The sequence below is a fragment of the Cyphomyrmex costatus genome, unplaced genomic scaffold (assembly GCF_001594065.2).
Source record: "Cyphomyrmex costatus isolate MS0001 unplaced genomic scaffold, Ccosl1.0 scaffold120, whole genome shotgun sequence".
NCBI classification, from domain to species: domain Eukaryota; kingdom Metazoa; phylum Arthropoda; class Insecta; order Hymenoptera; family Formicidae; genus Cyphomyrmex; species Cyphomyrmex costatus.
Genome location: NW_017275174.1, coordinates 1,809,449 through 1,826,247, shown reverse-complemented (window position 1 = coordinate 1,826,247; position 16,799 = coordinate 1,809,449). Strand labels below are relative to the sequence as shown.

The 16,799-nt window shown below is 25.6% G+C and overlaps 1 protein-coding gene across 1 annotated transcript; it reads right to left on the bottom strand.

The window, feature by feature from the left end:
- Window positions 1-356: 356 nt before the first annotated feature.
- On the bottom strand, window positions 357-6,339 carry LOC108779077 (fatty acyl-CoA reductase 1). Its single transcript, XM_018546435.1, has 9 exons — window positions 6,168-6,339; window positions 5,883-6,065; window positions 5,238-5,331; window positions 4,832-5,077; window positions 4,611-4,756; window positions 2,866-3,168; window positions 910-1,185; window positions 565-822; window positions 357-477 (listed from the first exon to the last, which is right to left on the bottom strand). The coding sequence occupies exons 2-9, from the start codon at window positions 6,050-6,052 to the stop codon at window positions 381-383; spliced, it is 1,590 nt and encodes a 529-aa protein (XP_018401937.1). The 5' UTR covers window positions 6,053-6,065; window positions 6,168-6,339; the 3' UTR covers window positions 357-380.
- Between the last annotated feature and the right edge of the window lie 10,460 nt (window positions 6,340-16,799).

Here is a 16,799-nt window from a genome sequence, read left to right as displayed (position 1 = left end):
TATAATTTATTTATAAAAATTTATATATTTTATTTATATTATATATATTTATTTATTACCAAAACTATTCAATTTTATAAGAAAATGTACACGAGATAACTGCAATTTTCGTGAGAAATAACATGAAGGACATCCTTAAGTAGGTATATAATTAGCAATTACTGATGTATGCATGAATAAAAAAGATCTCGTGCTCATATTGATTTTCTTCTATAGTATAATTAAAAATACATTGGACGTGCAAGGCTAATAAAATAAAAGGTAGTAGATGTAAACAGTTCTCACTATTAATCATATCAATTTTATTATTATAATTTATTTCCATTAATTAAAGATAATTATTTTAACGACACAAGAATTATATTATACGATTTATTAAATTACAAAAATAATATCATACGATTTATTAAGGTTATGACACCCCACACTAATAAAACCGTAATAACCGTTAATAAAGAGTAATGATAGATCTTTAATCTGAAAGAAAAGAGTCATCGTAAATACGGTTTGCGAGATAAAAAGAACAATAGCAGATAAATATGCAGTAAAAAAAAAATTACTCACTTCCTGTATTTTTCTCGTCCTCTCTCTAAGGTATCAATCGGATCTTTAGCTATGTATAAGCGCAAACCAGGTATGATGATCTTAATATATGATTCCCATTCCAAGTTATTCATATCGAAATTGAAAATTTGACGATCAGCTGGAGGCACACGACCCCAAAGCTTTACAACGGCGTCATTACTAAATCGCCATTGTTGCGACGAAAAATACGATATTACAGAACTAAAACTGTTTATCTTCTTATATGCCTTTAATAACCTGAAAATTTACAACTATGTTTTAAATTCTGCAAGATTCACAATAATGCTTTATTATGCTTTTAGATTAATTCAGTAAATTCCTTACATAGGTTTTTGACCTGTGAAAAATAACATAGTATCGGCTATAACAGCAGGTATCATGTGCAGAAATATCACACAGATATCGTGCACAAATTTATACTTGTTTAGAAAAAACATATAGTACCAGAGAACATGTGTGCTCGGTACCTGCATTCCAAAAATCTCATTTAATTTCATAAATCTCCTCCAGGTAATGGGATTTTGGCATATCGACACGTAATTGTAAATCGGCACTCTCTCAGTTTCTAGATTCGCGTTCTCGATACTCAATAGAGTATTTCTAACAAAAATATGTATAATATATAACATTATAAAAAATAAACATATTAATATAATACATATAAAATATACAAAAAGTATATATTGTAGATCAGTAAATGATAAAGTATATCTCATATGCATTAGTCTTATTTTGTTATTTAGATTAATATTAATATAGAAGTTATAGAATATGAAGAAATAAACTTAGGATCTCCTTAAGTGCCTTTTATAACTATTTACTGATTATTATAAAGAGGGGACAATTTCGGTTCATTTTTACAAGTATTTTACAACAATCTCATTATTCTAAATTGTCTTTATTTCCAAATGAAAAATCAACGTGTCACTTGTGACACACTTCTCGTTTATGACATCATGATTCAATAAGGCTGAAATGAATACTCAGAGCCTTAACACGACATCAATAACGTCATTAATACAATGCTAATATATTTATTATTATATAATATAGTATCATAGTATTTTATACTATTAATAATATTGTATACTATTAATAGTGCCTAGTTAGTGTATTTGTAAATCTAGTCAGAGCATATATAAAAAGATTAAGTAAAGAATAAGAAAATAATGTAACTATTGTGATATACTCGGAGATCACAAGCCTCTGGATGTAAATTGTATAAATACGGTATTGGCTGTATTATTTTTGTTTTAAGAAAGACATAATTACATAATTTACTTATTTAATTAGATTTAAATTTTATATTTTCTTGTAGTGCAACCTCTTTTCTTGCATGCTTTTCTTATTAATTATTATATGCTATCCGTAAGTAACTATGTCATGTTTGTTTGATATTTGATTCTGTCGTTATAGATACTTATTTCGTAAGTTTCTTGCGGAGAGATCGTGACAGTGCATATCATTTATTCATAAAAAACTAAGAAATCAGATATTTATACTTCGTTTGAATGTAACACTCTTGATGTAACACTTGATTGATCGTAACACTCGTCTTAAGTTTATGCTAATGTCTGTGTTATATCGAAAACAATTATTATGATAGAAACTATATATCATAATAATTTACTAAATATTAAACAAAAGTTGATAATTATATAGATAATTTTGGTTTATGTAATTATCAATAGTAAATATATAAATAATTTTACTATTATTAAAGAAAAATTTAGTATAAATTAATTTGAAAGCAATACATCGCTTATTTATTTTGTTTACAAATAAATGTTTATCTTCTATTTATAAGAAACTGATTTTACAATATTATATCAATATAATTTTTTATTTTATAAAATTATTAAAAAATTTCTAAGTATTTAACTTCTTTATGAATAGTAATTAAAAGTATGGGTAAGAACTAAAAATTTAAATTTTATTACACTTTATGTGGTAACTTGTAGAATTTATATAATTACAAAAAAAACTAATTATGCAATAAAAATAGCAAACTTGTGAAAATTAATAGACCTATCATGCGTCTGCTATTTAATAATGTATACACAGTATGCAAAAGTAAATTTACTCTTTAAATATAACCTTTAATTAATATTTGCTCCAAATTTTCTTAATTGGTATTTTCTGGTCTATAATATTTTAAATTAATTTGTTCTTAAAGTTATTATTATATAATTGAATTCTTATAAATCGTTTAATTTGCAAAAATCCGAGAAATATGATTATGTAACTGAGAAACTATATGTATGTTGGAGGCAAACTTACCTTCTTTTGGCGGTATCCCAACCCGCAGCGATAAGATGCGAAATAACATAATCAGCAGGCACCATATCTGCCACGTTATCAGGATTACAATGCAAAGTACGTAATAAACCTATGGCACTACCCATGACTACGCCCACTGCTCCATACACGCTGTTGGTCCATCCACTCACTGGCTCCTCGACCGTTGATGTTACAATTGATGGTCGTACAATGCAAACTGGAATTCCTATACTGTATTGTCGAACAGTGTCCTCAGCGATCGCCTTTGTATATACATATGAATTCGGCCATTCACCTATTAATCTGTGATTAATAATTATGAATTATCAAATATAATAACTATATTACACAAGTATCTAACTGATTTCAAAAGATAATATAATCGTGTAAAAATATCCAAGGATGTCTTGAGACGTAAGAACATCTTTCGGATATTTTTAAGACGTCTCTCGTAGATCTATGTTAATGGGATGTTATGTATACGTCATAGCTTGAAGTTTACATGAACTATATTTACAAGAATCTCAAGCAATATAGTTATGTTCAAAGTTATACGTTTAATAAACGTTAAAAAATATGCAATAAACGTGTTAATTGAAAAAGTGAGTGTGAAAAATCTTGTACGTTTTTGGAACATTTAATAACCTTATAAATGTTTTTAAAACATCTATTAAACTTTTTTTACTAGTTTAAAGTACCGTTTTTATACAAGATCCTTCGAAGGTTTACTAAACGTATATTTAACTTGAACAACATCTATTTAACGTTTTTATACAACGTAAAGAACGTTTCGTAAACGTTTTTTTACACAAATTATCTACTTGAGTAATACGCATACACATATGATATACAAATGTATATTTAAAAATTTCAGAAAATTAAGATTTTAATTATAAAATTTTAAAATATTTTATTTTTTCAAACATTTTTAATAAAAAATTGTTTTCTTTTAAAAACATTGTTTACAATTTATATATTTATATAAAAAATCGGCTTTTGATATAAATAATTACTGAAAATATAATATATGTAACATAAACTATTAATTTTCAGAACTGGTAATGTATATGGCAGTACATGACTTGACTATTTTGAAACAAGTTTCTATTTATTTATTGAAGTTATGCTAGATGGTTTTTATTCAAGTACAGCAATAGAATTTTTACCATATCCTTTTTACCTGACCTTATTTTTCTAATTGATCTCTTTATTATTGACTGTGTGAGAAAAACGTGAAAGAAAAATTATGCTATAATTGCATACAATGCCGCGCATTATAATGTAATGCAATATGATGATGAAATTCATAGCTTAATGCTGAGTCAACTCTAACAAAAGTTTTAACATTTGATTTCCACTTTTGTAATTTTTAATATTACTAGCTTCTTCCTGCGCGCGCTATGCGCGCGCTTACTTTTTTTTTTTTGAACGACCACAATTTTCTCTTACGAAATTTTCAACTATAAAGCATAGTCGTTTTAACTTTAAATTTTAATTCACCCTTAATCCAAATTTCGCCGAAATCTGAAAACCTTTAAGATTTTCGCAATTTTTCCGTCCGGCATATTGGATAAGTCTTTTTTAATTATCATAATTTTTACCTTATTTTTGAAAGAGCGTCCCCGAAAACCCCTTGTTACCAAAATTCACCGTTATCGGATTACTTTAAGTGCCCCAACGAATAGAGGCTTCAAAAAAACGTCTACAAGCCTTTTTTAAGATATGATGATGAAAACGGTACTTACGTTGGTGTGAATTTGTCCAATTTGTCATCGTCCATAATATCGATTAAAGTCAAAATCTTATCAGTTTCCATAGGCGAAGGATAATATCTTTCTTCGATGAATTTAGTAATACAATAGGAAAATGCAGTAGATACGTGAACGAATGACTAAAATTAAAAATAAATTAAATTTTTGCAATTATGAAGCTGAAAACTTAAGTAAAACAATCTTTTTTTATATACCTTTAACTGTGGCATTTCTTTTGCGAAAAGAAGAAGCTGCTTTGTTCCTCTTACATTTATATTCACTGCAACTCGAATTGTTTCATTAAATCGTACAGTCGCTGCCGCGTGGAATATTACGTTTGTGTCTAGAAGTCTTTCTCGATTTTCCTTCGATAATCCGAGATCTAACTTGCTTATATCAGCTTGTATCATTATTACTTTAGAATTAAAATTGGGCTGCTCTTTCTTTAATCTGTCGTAAACCTATAAAAAAAAATTTGTTACATTTAATTATATGTATATTTTTATTGTATAATATTACTTATTATCATATCATATATCATGTCATGTCATATACTACTATATTATATATATTATCATCATACATTATATTATATATTTATTATTTATATTATATACTAACAACGTTATCAAAGTATTCTTTGAACCTTTGTTCGGGTGTTTTTTCTTTTTTTGCTCTCAGGAATATGTACAACTTTTCTATATCTGGACAGCATCTAGAGATGTTATTTAGTTTAATACATTTATATTAAATAAAAATGATTCACAACTGTTTATATGATCTACTAAAAATGGAACAGCGTAATTTAACATTTTAATTACTATTTAATATTACAAATCATTAAGTCAGATTACATGATTCAATAAATTACATTAATTAATAACAAATTATTTTATATGAAACAAGTAGTCTTTTATATTATAGATTTTGGATGATAAAAATGATGTCACAAATTTCATCAGCACAAGTTTCCGAAATAATTGAGTTGTGAAAAAAATTGCTTTTTTTTTAATATTTGGCATTTTCATAAAAAAAAAAATATTTAACAATACATTCATTACGTCTGATCAGAATTTCAAAATAGCAATAACTTTTCTAATAAAAAGTATCAAATATTGTAAAAAAAAAAGCAATTTTTAGAACAACTAAATTATTTCGACAACTAGACGTACTAGTAAAATTTGGATTGCATTATCTAAAAATTTATAAGAAATACCTTTAAAGTATAATTTAAAAAAATAATGATTCTTTGCAAAGAGTTATTACCGCAATAATTTTTCTATTAGAAGTTGGCCGAGAAAACCGGTACCACCCGTTATTAACACGTTGCATCTCGCAAAGAATTGGGGGATTTCGCTTTGACTATCGTTGTTAATATTTGGAAACTCCGACATGTCCAACATATCTTCGAGGTAGTCTTTACTTCTCCGTGTCATCTCACTAGTGTTTCTAGACGTAGAGCGAAAAATATTTTTCTATTTATCCAATTTCACTTGGAAAATCAACAAAGAAAAGTTCACAATCAATCACGATACTGAATTACCAACAAACCGGTAATTATTCAGCTTTCTATCAATTCAGGTTTTTATAACATGTAAGGAATGTTTTCCTTGGAATGCTTCTTCTAGAATGCAGCTCCTTGCCTAGATGTCGAAACACAGAAAAACTGATAGAAGTTGACGAGTTCTTTATAACATAAGACACGATAGGAGATCGTGGCAAACGCGACCATAACCGCGCTTCGACTGACATAAGGAAATACAAGAATATAAAGGTGAGTAAGGAACATGTAGAAGGGGGACATTCTATTAACGTTGAATATGAGTACCCAGTAAGAAAAAATCATTACTACGATATTAGTACAACGTTTATATAACATTGTTTTCAAATATATTGTACAATAGTTCTTTTTGTATACATCATTGTAAGAACAAACCTTTATCGTAATTTCGATAGGGACTTTGATAATATTGATCTACGAGAAATATCATACCAAATAATGTTATGATAATATCCAATCAAACCAACATCCCAGACACATTAAACTTCAATATTGCAAAATATTAAATGATATTGCAGAAACGTACAATATTTGTTGACATAATGTTGCAAACATTGCAATTCAACATTCAAGAATATCGATTTAACATTCAAAGAGCAAACTTTTAAAATGCATTTTATTCAAAATATCATATTTTCAATTAGAAATGGCATAGTGTTCAATAATAAAAGACACATAAACTACTTTGAAATGTTCAAAAATAATTTCTTAGCGTCAATTTATATACTGAAAAAATTTAAACATTTGATGTGCATTATATTCTTTAATCAGAGAAAAATAAAATGCATTAACATTGTTAGAAATTGTTTAATAATTTTGTTTAACTTAATTTTACATCTTACTGGTTAACAAATTGTTATTTTTGTATGATTTCCTTTTGTGACTTTCTTCCTTGTTTTTAGAAAATTATAAATTTTGAACAAAACGCATTTTGAAAGTCTGCTCCTCATCAATTTAATATTATATATATTTTTAATAATATATATTAGGTTTTTAAATTAATTTTTTTTGTACAAAACTATACACAAAATACTTATTTAAAATATATTTCATTTACTTGCATGTTGGCGCTCTTCAGTCACCTGAAATCTATTTATAGAAAACAAATGAAGAACCCCATAATCGTGTGACTTTTATTCTATTATATGTAATGTTTATTTGTGAAAAAATTATTACGTTATCTATAACCAGAGAATATTATGTACTGCTTCTAGGTAAGCAATTTTAATATTTATTTGTTTAATATTTTTTCAACATTATAGCAACATTAATAAAAAATCAATGTAGATTTAATTTTTAAAAGACCATACTTTAACATAAAAATTTATAAACATTATTAGGTAATATTATAATTACATTTATTAAATGTTACATAAAAACGTTGAAAAAATTAATATAAAATCAGTATTTCAAAATCTAATATTTCTTTCAAAAATTCTTAATAAAATTATATAAACTAGTTATGGACTCTTTATTGTTAAAAACAAATAAATAAAACATAAATTAAAGGCTATTAAGAGTCAAACGCAGTTAACAATGCGAAAAAAAAATTTTTTAATAATCTTACAAATTAACATTAAGATGCCCCATCGACGGGGCATCTTAATGTTAATTTGTAAGATTATTAAAAAATTTTTTTTTCGCATTGTTAACTGCGTTTGACTCTTAATAGCCTTTAATTTATGTTTTATTTATTTGTTTCTAATATTTCTTGTTTACTGGGTATATATATAGCTTAATATGGTATTGACAGTAGAAGGAGATGATTATTTAAGGAAAAGAAATCGAGAAAAATATGCTGACTGTCGCATTTAATGACTGCAATGACTAAATGAAGAAACTTCAGCTATTAATAACACATGTATATACCTATCTCAAAAAATTTCCTTTTTAAAAAAAACGAAAAGAAAGCGCCAAGTGTGCGTATTTGACTCACAAAAAAACGTTACATATATTATTACAATATATAAAAAATGAAATAAAATCTTTAAATTGTGCCAATTATGAAAGGAATATATTTTCTTGACACATATATAACATATACTTTATTTCAAAAACTAAAAGTATAAAAAACTTGGCGCTGCTAGACCTCAAAATATAATAATAAGTAAATGTTATATAAAAAAAATTAATGTAGTTTAATGTTTATTTTTAAATATTAACATAACTCACTCATGCATATCTAATTCTGTATTCTTAATTTTTTGTACATGTATTTATACTTATTCTTTACATAATCTTATACTATGCGTGTACTTGGCACGAGACACTGTATATACTGTATATTGTATATGTCTCTTGATAGTCGCTGCATTTTAATATTGCATTTTCTTTCTTAAATTTTTTCATTATTTTTCTTATTCGGTATTATTTAATGACCATCTTATTATTGTATATTTTGAGGTCTAGCAGTGCCAAGTTTTTTGTACTTTTACTTTTTGAAATAAAGTATATGTTATATATGTGGCAAGAAAATATATTCCTTTCGTAATTGGCGCAATTTAAAGATTTCGTTTCATTTTTTGTATAATAATATATGTAACGGTTTTTGTGAAACAAACACTTGGCTCCTTAATTTCCTTTTTTTTAAAGTAATTTTGTTGAGATATCATATATTTTATAAAATGTTAAATGTTTCTTATAAATCATATCCCTTATACATACATATTATATTATATGTATACATATACGTTATTTTTTTTAAAGATGTATTTTTGAGATAATTTTATGATGAAAATTTTAATACAAAAATGAGGCTATAATAGTTTTTAAATTAATTACAATTAAATTTCGCTAATCACAGAGTTCACATTTCGCGCGCTCAGGCATAACGATACAACAAGTGGTGAATATACCACGACAGCCTCCTTAACATGCAATATTTTTCAGAAAGTTTGAAAAAAAATTTGTACATTTTTAATTTTTAATTATATAGACGATATTTCCGAGCGCGATGATGATGACATATCTATGTGTCAAAATTTGACTTCAACATTTGGACTTCTCATCGCGACATCTTTCTTCGTAAGGTACATAGAAAGCAAAAGCATATTTATAATATAATTTAAATCCAAATAGTAAATTGAGATTACTTAAAAGTTGATAAATTCAGCCGTCTCTTGATAAGGATATATACATTTTATATTGAATCTTTTAACTGAGATATTTGTTCAATAAACTACATTAAGAAATACTTTATATTACATATGAGATGATTTCATTAGCGAGACAATATTTTAATTATTCTGATGTATAATGTACTTTTTTCGAATAATTAACATATCTAAAATAATTTAAAAATGCAGTAAATATAGTTACAAAAAGTCAACATTACATTGACAAATTATGAAAATTAAACTATCGATCAATTCTTTTATCCTACGGATCCCAATAAATACGGGTTTTAAGTTATTCTTGTTTAAATATAAACAAATTATTAAAAAATTATATGATGTAAATATTTCTGTAAGTTAAACAATTAAATTGTTGCAGACTGATTCAAGAAATCATTTTGTCAAATTTGTTGAATATTGTTCACTTTTACAAGAGTAAAAAACAAATAGAATTATATAAAATTAAGCTTACACATTTTTACAACTTTAAAAAAATGAAGATTATTATTAAATAAAATTTTTTTGTAAAAGAATTATGTTATTTTATTAATCAAATAGAATTTTGTATGTTATAAAAATACGTGTTTAATTTTAAAAAATTATTCATTACTCAATTGTTCAATTTCGTTGACATATTACCATTATTACCTTTTATCATTAATATATTATAATAAATTAAAGAAATAGATTAAAAATAGATGTAAAATATAATTATTTTTAATTTAGTGTGTAAAAAGTGACGCATTTAGAAACTATAATCATATATGTATAAAATATGTATAGATAAAGTATTATATGTACAGAGGATGAGTCATATAATTATATTTCAAAATTTTATCAGCGTATTTTTGAATAAAAGGATAGAATAAATATTCCTATAAACACATTACATTGCAAATTTCTTGTTATCGAAATATTTGACACAAATGGATATGTAATAATGAACCAGTCGTGTGTTGTGCTCAAGCATGCATGGAAAATGATAGAAAACAATTTAAGTAGGTTCTTATAAAAAAAGATATCCATTAAAAATTTATATATATATTTATTATTTAATACTGTTGTAGGTATTTGTATTATTCTCTGACAATGAAGTATTTGCGACTGATTCACAGAAATAGTTGTTTTTCCTTTTTCCAAGAATAGGCTTATGAAATTTTAAAACGTACCTATATGATTTATGATTTACCTCGTATGTATATGTAAATGATTCTCTAAAAGAATATAGCTTGTTAAAACTGGATTATAGAATAATACTTATGACAAGATAAAGATTTGTATTACCTTATAAAGTTTGTGTTTGAAATAATGTATAAAAATTAAAGTTTAAAATATCAAATGTTTTGATAAAAATTAGAATATATTACATTTTCTCAGAATTATTATAAAAGAAAATATTTGCATCTACAGAAAACAAGTCAATTCACACGTATTCAATAATATGTTAATATAATACTTTATTAGATGTGAATAAAGAATTTGATTAGTTTTTTTATTATCAGAATTAATTAATACTAGTTTTGATTATTTCTTTTATAAATTTATAAAGCACTGCACCGTGACGTAAAGTTAAAGTCGTATTCGCCAGAAATAACAAGCTGACATTATTTAAAGCTGTGTCCTTAAATACGTATATAATTGATTCACTTGCGAAACGCGATAAACTCGTCGAACGTTTCTTGACATTATTATTACCGACGGCTAACGACATTCAAATTTTCAATTCAACTAGCATATCATGCAACAGATAAGTATTTTTGTATAAAAATAATTTGATCTATACGGTTACATACCTATTCGACAACCTTGCTATGGTTTTTGCGAAAACTGTTCCTGGGAATTTATGTTTGTACTGAAATTAAAATGATCACGCTTCAATAACTGCAAATCTGGCCAGTCAGGTAATTGTGTACGACTGGTAGTCGTATTACTGATAGTGAAATTTAATGCAAGTTAGCTGTGCACATTTGTATAGATAAGCAAAAAAATCCGGTTGGCAACGTTTAAAGAATCTTGGATAAATACTTGATATACATACATAATCAAGTTGATTATCGATTTAACATTTTTATATTATTATTATAGAAATATTAAAAATAACATTTTTTTTTTAAAAAAAGGATAGAAAAATTGCTTTTCTATTTTAAGAATTTTATATACAAACCATTTTTATATATACTTCGGAATCCAGAAGAATAGATAAATCGGAGAGTAAAAGAGAAAATACAGCTAAATATGTTATAATATTAAAATAGATTATAGAATGTAAATTTGAATGACTTTAAATTTTACATTTTTCTATTAAAAATAATTTTTTTCTCTTTCTCTCTTCTTTCTTGTTCTCTAAATAATTTCTTTTCAAATATATTAAATTAAGTTACTTGATCAAAATATTGAAATAATGTTAAATATAACCATAAATACTCAATATAATCACATTTGTCGATTTGAATGTAATCCAATAATTATTTTATTTATTCGTTTTTCTTTAAATATTGGATTAGGAAAAATGTTCTTTTACATACATGTAAAAAGACTTTTTTCCAATCCACCACTTGTGCGAAATTTTTGTTGTAATTATATCATTTAATAGAGCAAGTTTCAACTTTAAGAATCTGTTTTATTAATTACAGTATAATGATTTTTAACGGAGTTATGAGCAATCAAAATCAAAATACTTCTTTACTTAACTCGCGAATAAACTCAAAAACAAAAAATCGTATTCAAGTTTTCATGATAGGTAATTGAAAATTTTCGCAAATTTTTTTTGGTCACGTGAAAGACTCATCAAATAAAAAACAAATTTTTTATTTCTTTTAGATCATAGTTTTTTTTTTAAATGTAAATAAATATGTAAAAATTACAAAACTTATAGAAACTTAAAAAATATAAGTAACTTTTCAAAAATAGAGTCTTTAATCTTTAAAACTCTTTTTTTAAATTTAAATTTTGTTTATTTTTAATGAAGATGTTGTAAAATAATTGTCTTTTAACATGTATGTAAAAAAATTTTTTTCCAATCCATTACATACATATGTCTTTCTTAAGTGACATTCACATTTTTGTACGTCAGATGGTTTCAAGTACGACCTCGAAACGCTGTCATTACTTAAATGGAATCTCAAGATCACTCAAGATTCAACTCAAGACTTTAAATATAAGATTGAACTAAGAAATGCTCCTAGCGTTTGGTACGTAACAAATTATGCAACCTTCATGTTAGTTATATTTACTTTACAAACTTCTATTGAATTCTTTGAATTATTTTTTATTATTTTATATAATTTATTATTATTGTCAGAAGAGAAGACTCTTTTTGTTTACAAAATGATTATCTACAGTTTTATTTGCTTACATCACATTCACCAATACTTTATTTGCTCACAAAAATTATTATCTATAGCTCAATTGTCTACATGCACTATATTACGCATAAATAAAAATTTCAGAGACAAAGTTACATTTGCCTACACCTATTATTGCCTACATGTAAAACATTACTTATATAAGAAAATAATTTGTATTTTTAAAACAAAGAATTTTGTATTTTCAAAACAGAGAATTTGTATTTTAAAACAAATAATGTGTTTTAAAACAAAGAATTATACTTATAGACAATTGGTTTGTATATAATATATACAAATAATACACAATATTATTGCCCACAGCCCTTTTTCATATCAATAAAAATTTCAGAAACAAAATCAAATTTGCTTACACTTATTATTGCGTACGGATCGATTGCCTACTAACACTTTTGTTCATACATATAAAATTAAGGAACAAAGACACGTTTGTGTGCACATACGTATTGTTATCTATGCAAATGTGTCTTTTTCTTTCAATTTTATATTTGTGCACAATAGTGCATGTAGGTAATCGTATGTTGTAGGCAAATGTTATGTTGGCAAACAGTGCTGTAGACAAACGGGATCCTCCCTTGTCAAATAACAATGTCAAAATTCTTCAAAATATCTTTCTTATTATTAAAAATTGTGTAATTTTTAATTACTTTTAACAGACTTATATTATTATTATTATTATATTAATTACTTTAGTTTTTATAAATTTAAACTTATAGATAGAACATCTATATAATTCTATATAATTTCTTAACCGTTGATATTTTTGTATGAAATATTCTTTGCTACCTTTAACCCAATAAATCTGTTAAGTTTTACTTTTTCAGCAATTTTCTTTAGGTGGCAGCAACAATCTCTACTAGAAATGTTAAGTTTCTTCCTAATTTTTCGATTACCGATAAAGTATCCGTTCTTGTACTTAATCGCTTTTAGAATTATGAGTAAAACAGAGCACTACTTAATCCAAAGCCCCAAGAACACAATGATAATTATAAATTATTTACCTAAGGTTGATATCGTTTCTCACATCGTCAATGATTTAACAAATAAGCACAGTCGGTAAAGCAATCAGTAGCGTAGAACGAATGCACTGAATAATAAAAATTACTAGTTGTTTACGTAATTTAGATGTGTAATATACTTTAACTTTGCTTTTTAGCTAATGATTTTATAGAAATTTATTATAAATTATATTTTTAGAAGAAGAAAATATAAGTTATATTGCTTTTTTCAAAAAGTAAAGCAACTAAAAAAATTAAATTTTTTTAGAAATAGGGAAAACTTAATTTTTAACTTGACAAGAAATTATTGACTAATTAAATAATATTGACAAAAAGTATACATTCTTAATATGATCAAATTTCATTTTCGTTATTTTCGTTTCATAATCCTGAAAAACTATTCTTTTTTAAGTTTGACGATTTTTAATCCTTTCTAATGTAAGTTGTTTGATAATTTTTTTATAAAACTGAGATAATTAATACACTTTTGATGATTTTGACAGGAAAAATATCTACTTAACTCATTCATGGTAATTCATGTTTTTAACTTGTGTCACTTAAAATAAAAGCACCAAATTATGTTTCGAAAACATACAGTATTTGTTATACATTTGAGAATGTAACTATATTCAAGCTGCTGTCTATTGGGTATGCAACGTGTAAACTAGCCATCTTAAACATCATCCTAAATAATAATTATTGTATTAATTTACAGTAACAAAACGCGAAAAAACTGCAAAAAATTGCTTATATCAAAAATTTAATTTATTTTTGCTTAAAATATACTTTGAATTATTAATTATTAATCATTTGAACTTACATTTTACAATTTTACTGTTATATGTACAATGATGTTTCGCAAATATTAGTACTAAAAAAATATTAATACAAAATATTATATTTTATATATATAATTATAAATGTTATGACTTAGGATCTGAAAAAAATAAATTAATTCCCCATAATTACTACACTCATTGTTACGAACGTGAATTTTTCATATTTCTGAGCAAATGCATTTTTTATGTTTAATTTTGTAGATTTGCGTATCATGGATATCACAACATTATAATATATTCAGAAGCTATTAAAAATTAACGTTCGTATTTATCAGAAATATATATTATTTTAATGTCAAGTTCACATCAAATTGATCAACTATAATAAAAGAACTTATAATAATACAAAAACTTTTTCATTTTATGACAAAACCTTAACTGGATTTTTTAAATGTAAAACTAATATATCAATTACGCTAATGCTAAATACGGATAGCCGTAAAAAAATATGGATAGCCTACAAAGAATTAGAATTAAATCGGTTTTTTTATCAGAAAAAATAATGATAATGATTGCAACCATTGCATTTTTATTAATTACGTTACGCTTATGACAAAAAAAAATATTTTTTTTAAGTATTTTTGTATATAAATTTGTTGAATGCATATTAAAATTATTTAAATGCATACATAAATTTCTCTTTTGCATCAATTTATAAAATATTTAATTTTGAGGATATTTTTAATTTTGGGGGAAAAATAGTTGCGAGAATAAAACAATAAGATAATTTAATTAAAAGAGAGTATTCAAGGCTTAAGAAAACCTAACTAATTCAACATTTCTATATCATTTATTTTATTATACATTTTTATTAATGTAATATATTTTCTTATTATTTTCATTGTTTATATTGTAATTATAAGTATGGTAATTAAACTGCGCCTGACGTGCTGCAACCCGTTTATCTGAACTTTCTGGAGAGTGCTTATACTATTGAGAAGCGTCTCACAAAGCTCTTCTAATTGTAAAACAGGTGGCGTCGTTTCTTGTAAGAGAGATTTAACGCCCACCTGTATAAAGCAGAGCTGCTCATTAGACCGATTCTGTACATTTCTCGTCATTTCGTGCCTTTGATAATCAGGAGCGTTAGAACTGTGATTCTCTGCTTTATCATCGACTGAAAACAGACAAAGAAATGAAATAGAAGAAAGGTATATGTAGGTGGTCGAATTACGTATAATTACAAGATCCGCTTTACGTATATAGGTAGAAGTGCTCTCTTGCGTGATAGAGAGCATGGTGTAAAAAGAACGGTGAAACATTGCGCATAGTAATGGCGGAGTCAATAAAATTTACGTCCATATACATCCCCTAAATATTAATGATAACAAGGGACAACTATATTGCTTTTGAACATTTGGACCCGATTCTTATTGGTCGACTACTGCGCATCCATAATGTTGTTTCATCTTTCTTATTACACCATGATAGAGAGCTTCACAACCATTTGGTCGCTAGAATAACTAATTTTATGGTCCGTTTTTATTGTAACATTGTATTTTTATTCTTCGTTAGAAAACAAGGCTAAAATGACGCAAAATCGTTGATAACGCACTCCAGAATGCAGACCTATCGCCCTATATGTATATAATTTCGATTTAAGCACAAATATGACTGACGCACAAGCGAGGGTCCCGTTTGCTTCTTTAACGCAATTATTACCGAACAGCTGATCAGCTGGTCGGAGAAGTATAGATGTACAGTAAGCACGTGTGCTACGTGTTTATACGCGCCTATATACAGGCACTCATTACAGCGGTGTGTTCATTTATGTATCATGCACGCGCGTAAGATTTTTGAAATACTTTCGATGAAAAATCAACTAATATAAATATAATTTTTTGCAAAATGAATCTTTTACATTTTGCATTTTATAGAGACATATGTTACATATATGTATTCATTATACACATGTGTTCCTATTTAAAAATGTGCATTTTTTATAGTAAAAGAGAGAGAGACAAGGAATGAAATATTAAGTTATAATAAAAAAAAAATCATTATAAAAAAAATGTTAATAAGAATACCTGAAAAAATTTATTAAAAATATAAAGAACGTTAAGCATATATTTCTTTTAATAAAAATAGCGTTACTTAAAAGATGCTAATTGATAGTAGAAAAACTACGTGTTTCAGAAAAGTATTAATAACAAAGAGGATATAAAATAATATATTTAGAAAAGAAAAGAAAAGAAAAAATTGATAATTATTTTAGTGCATTAAATATTTCATAACGGTAAACTTTCAAATTTTTAAAAGTAATGTTAAGTACCGTGTTAACTAATTTAACAAGGTCTTTAACAAGAC

Excerpts from the sequence above, each read along its gene's own strand:
- LOC108779077 (XM_018546435.1), bottom strand. The coding sequence starts at position 6,052 with ATGACACGGAGAAGTAAAGACTACCTCGAAGATATGTTGGACATGTCG. Across the intron at positions 1,186-2,865 it reads TGGGATACCGCCAAAAGAAG|AAATACTCTATTGAGTATCG; the intron begins GTAAGTTTGCCT and ends TATTTTTGTTAG. Across the intron at positions 478-564 it reads GGACGAGAAAAATACAGGAA|ATTAAAGATCTATCATTACT; the intron begins GTGAGTAATTTT and ends CTTTTCTTTCAG.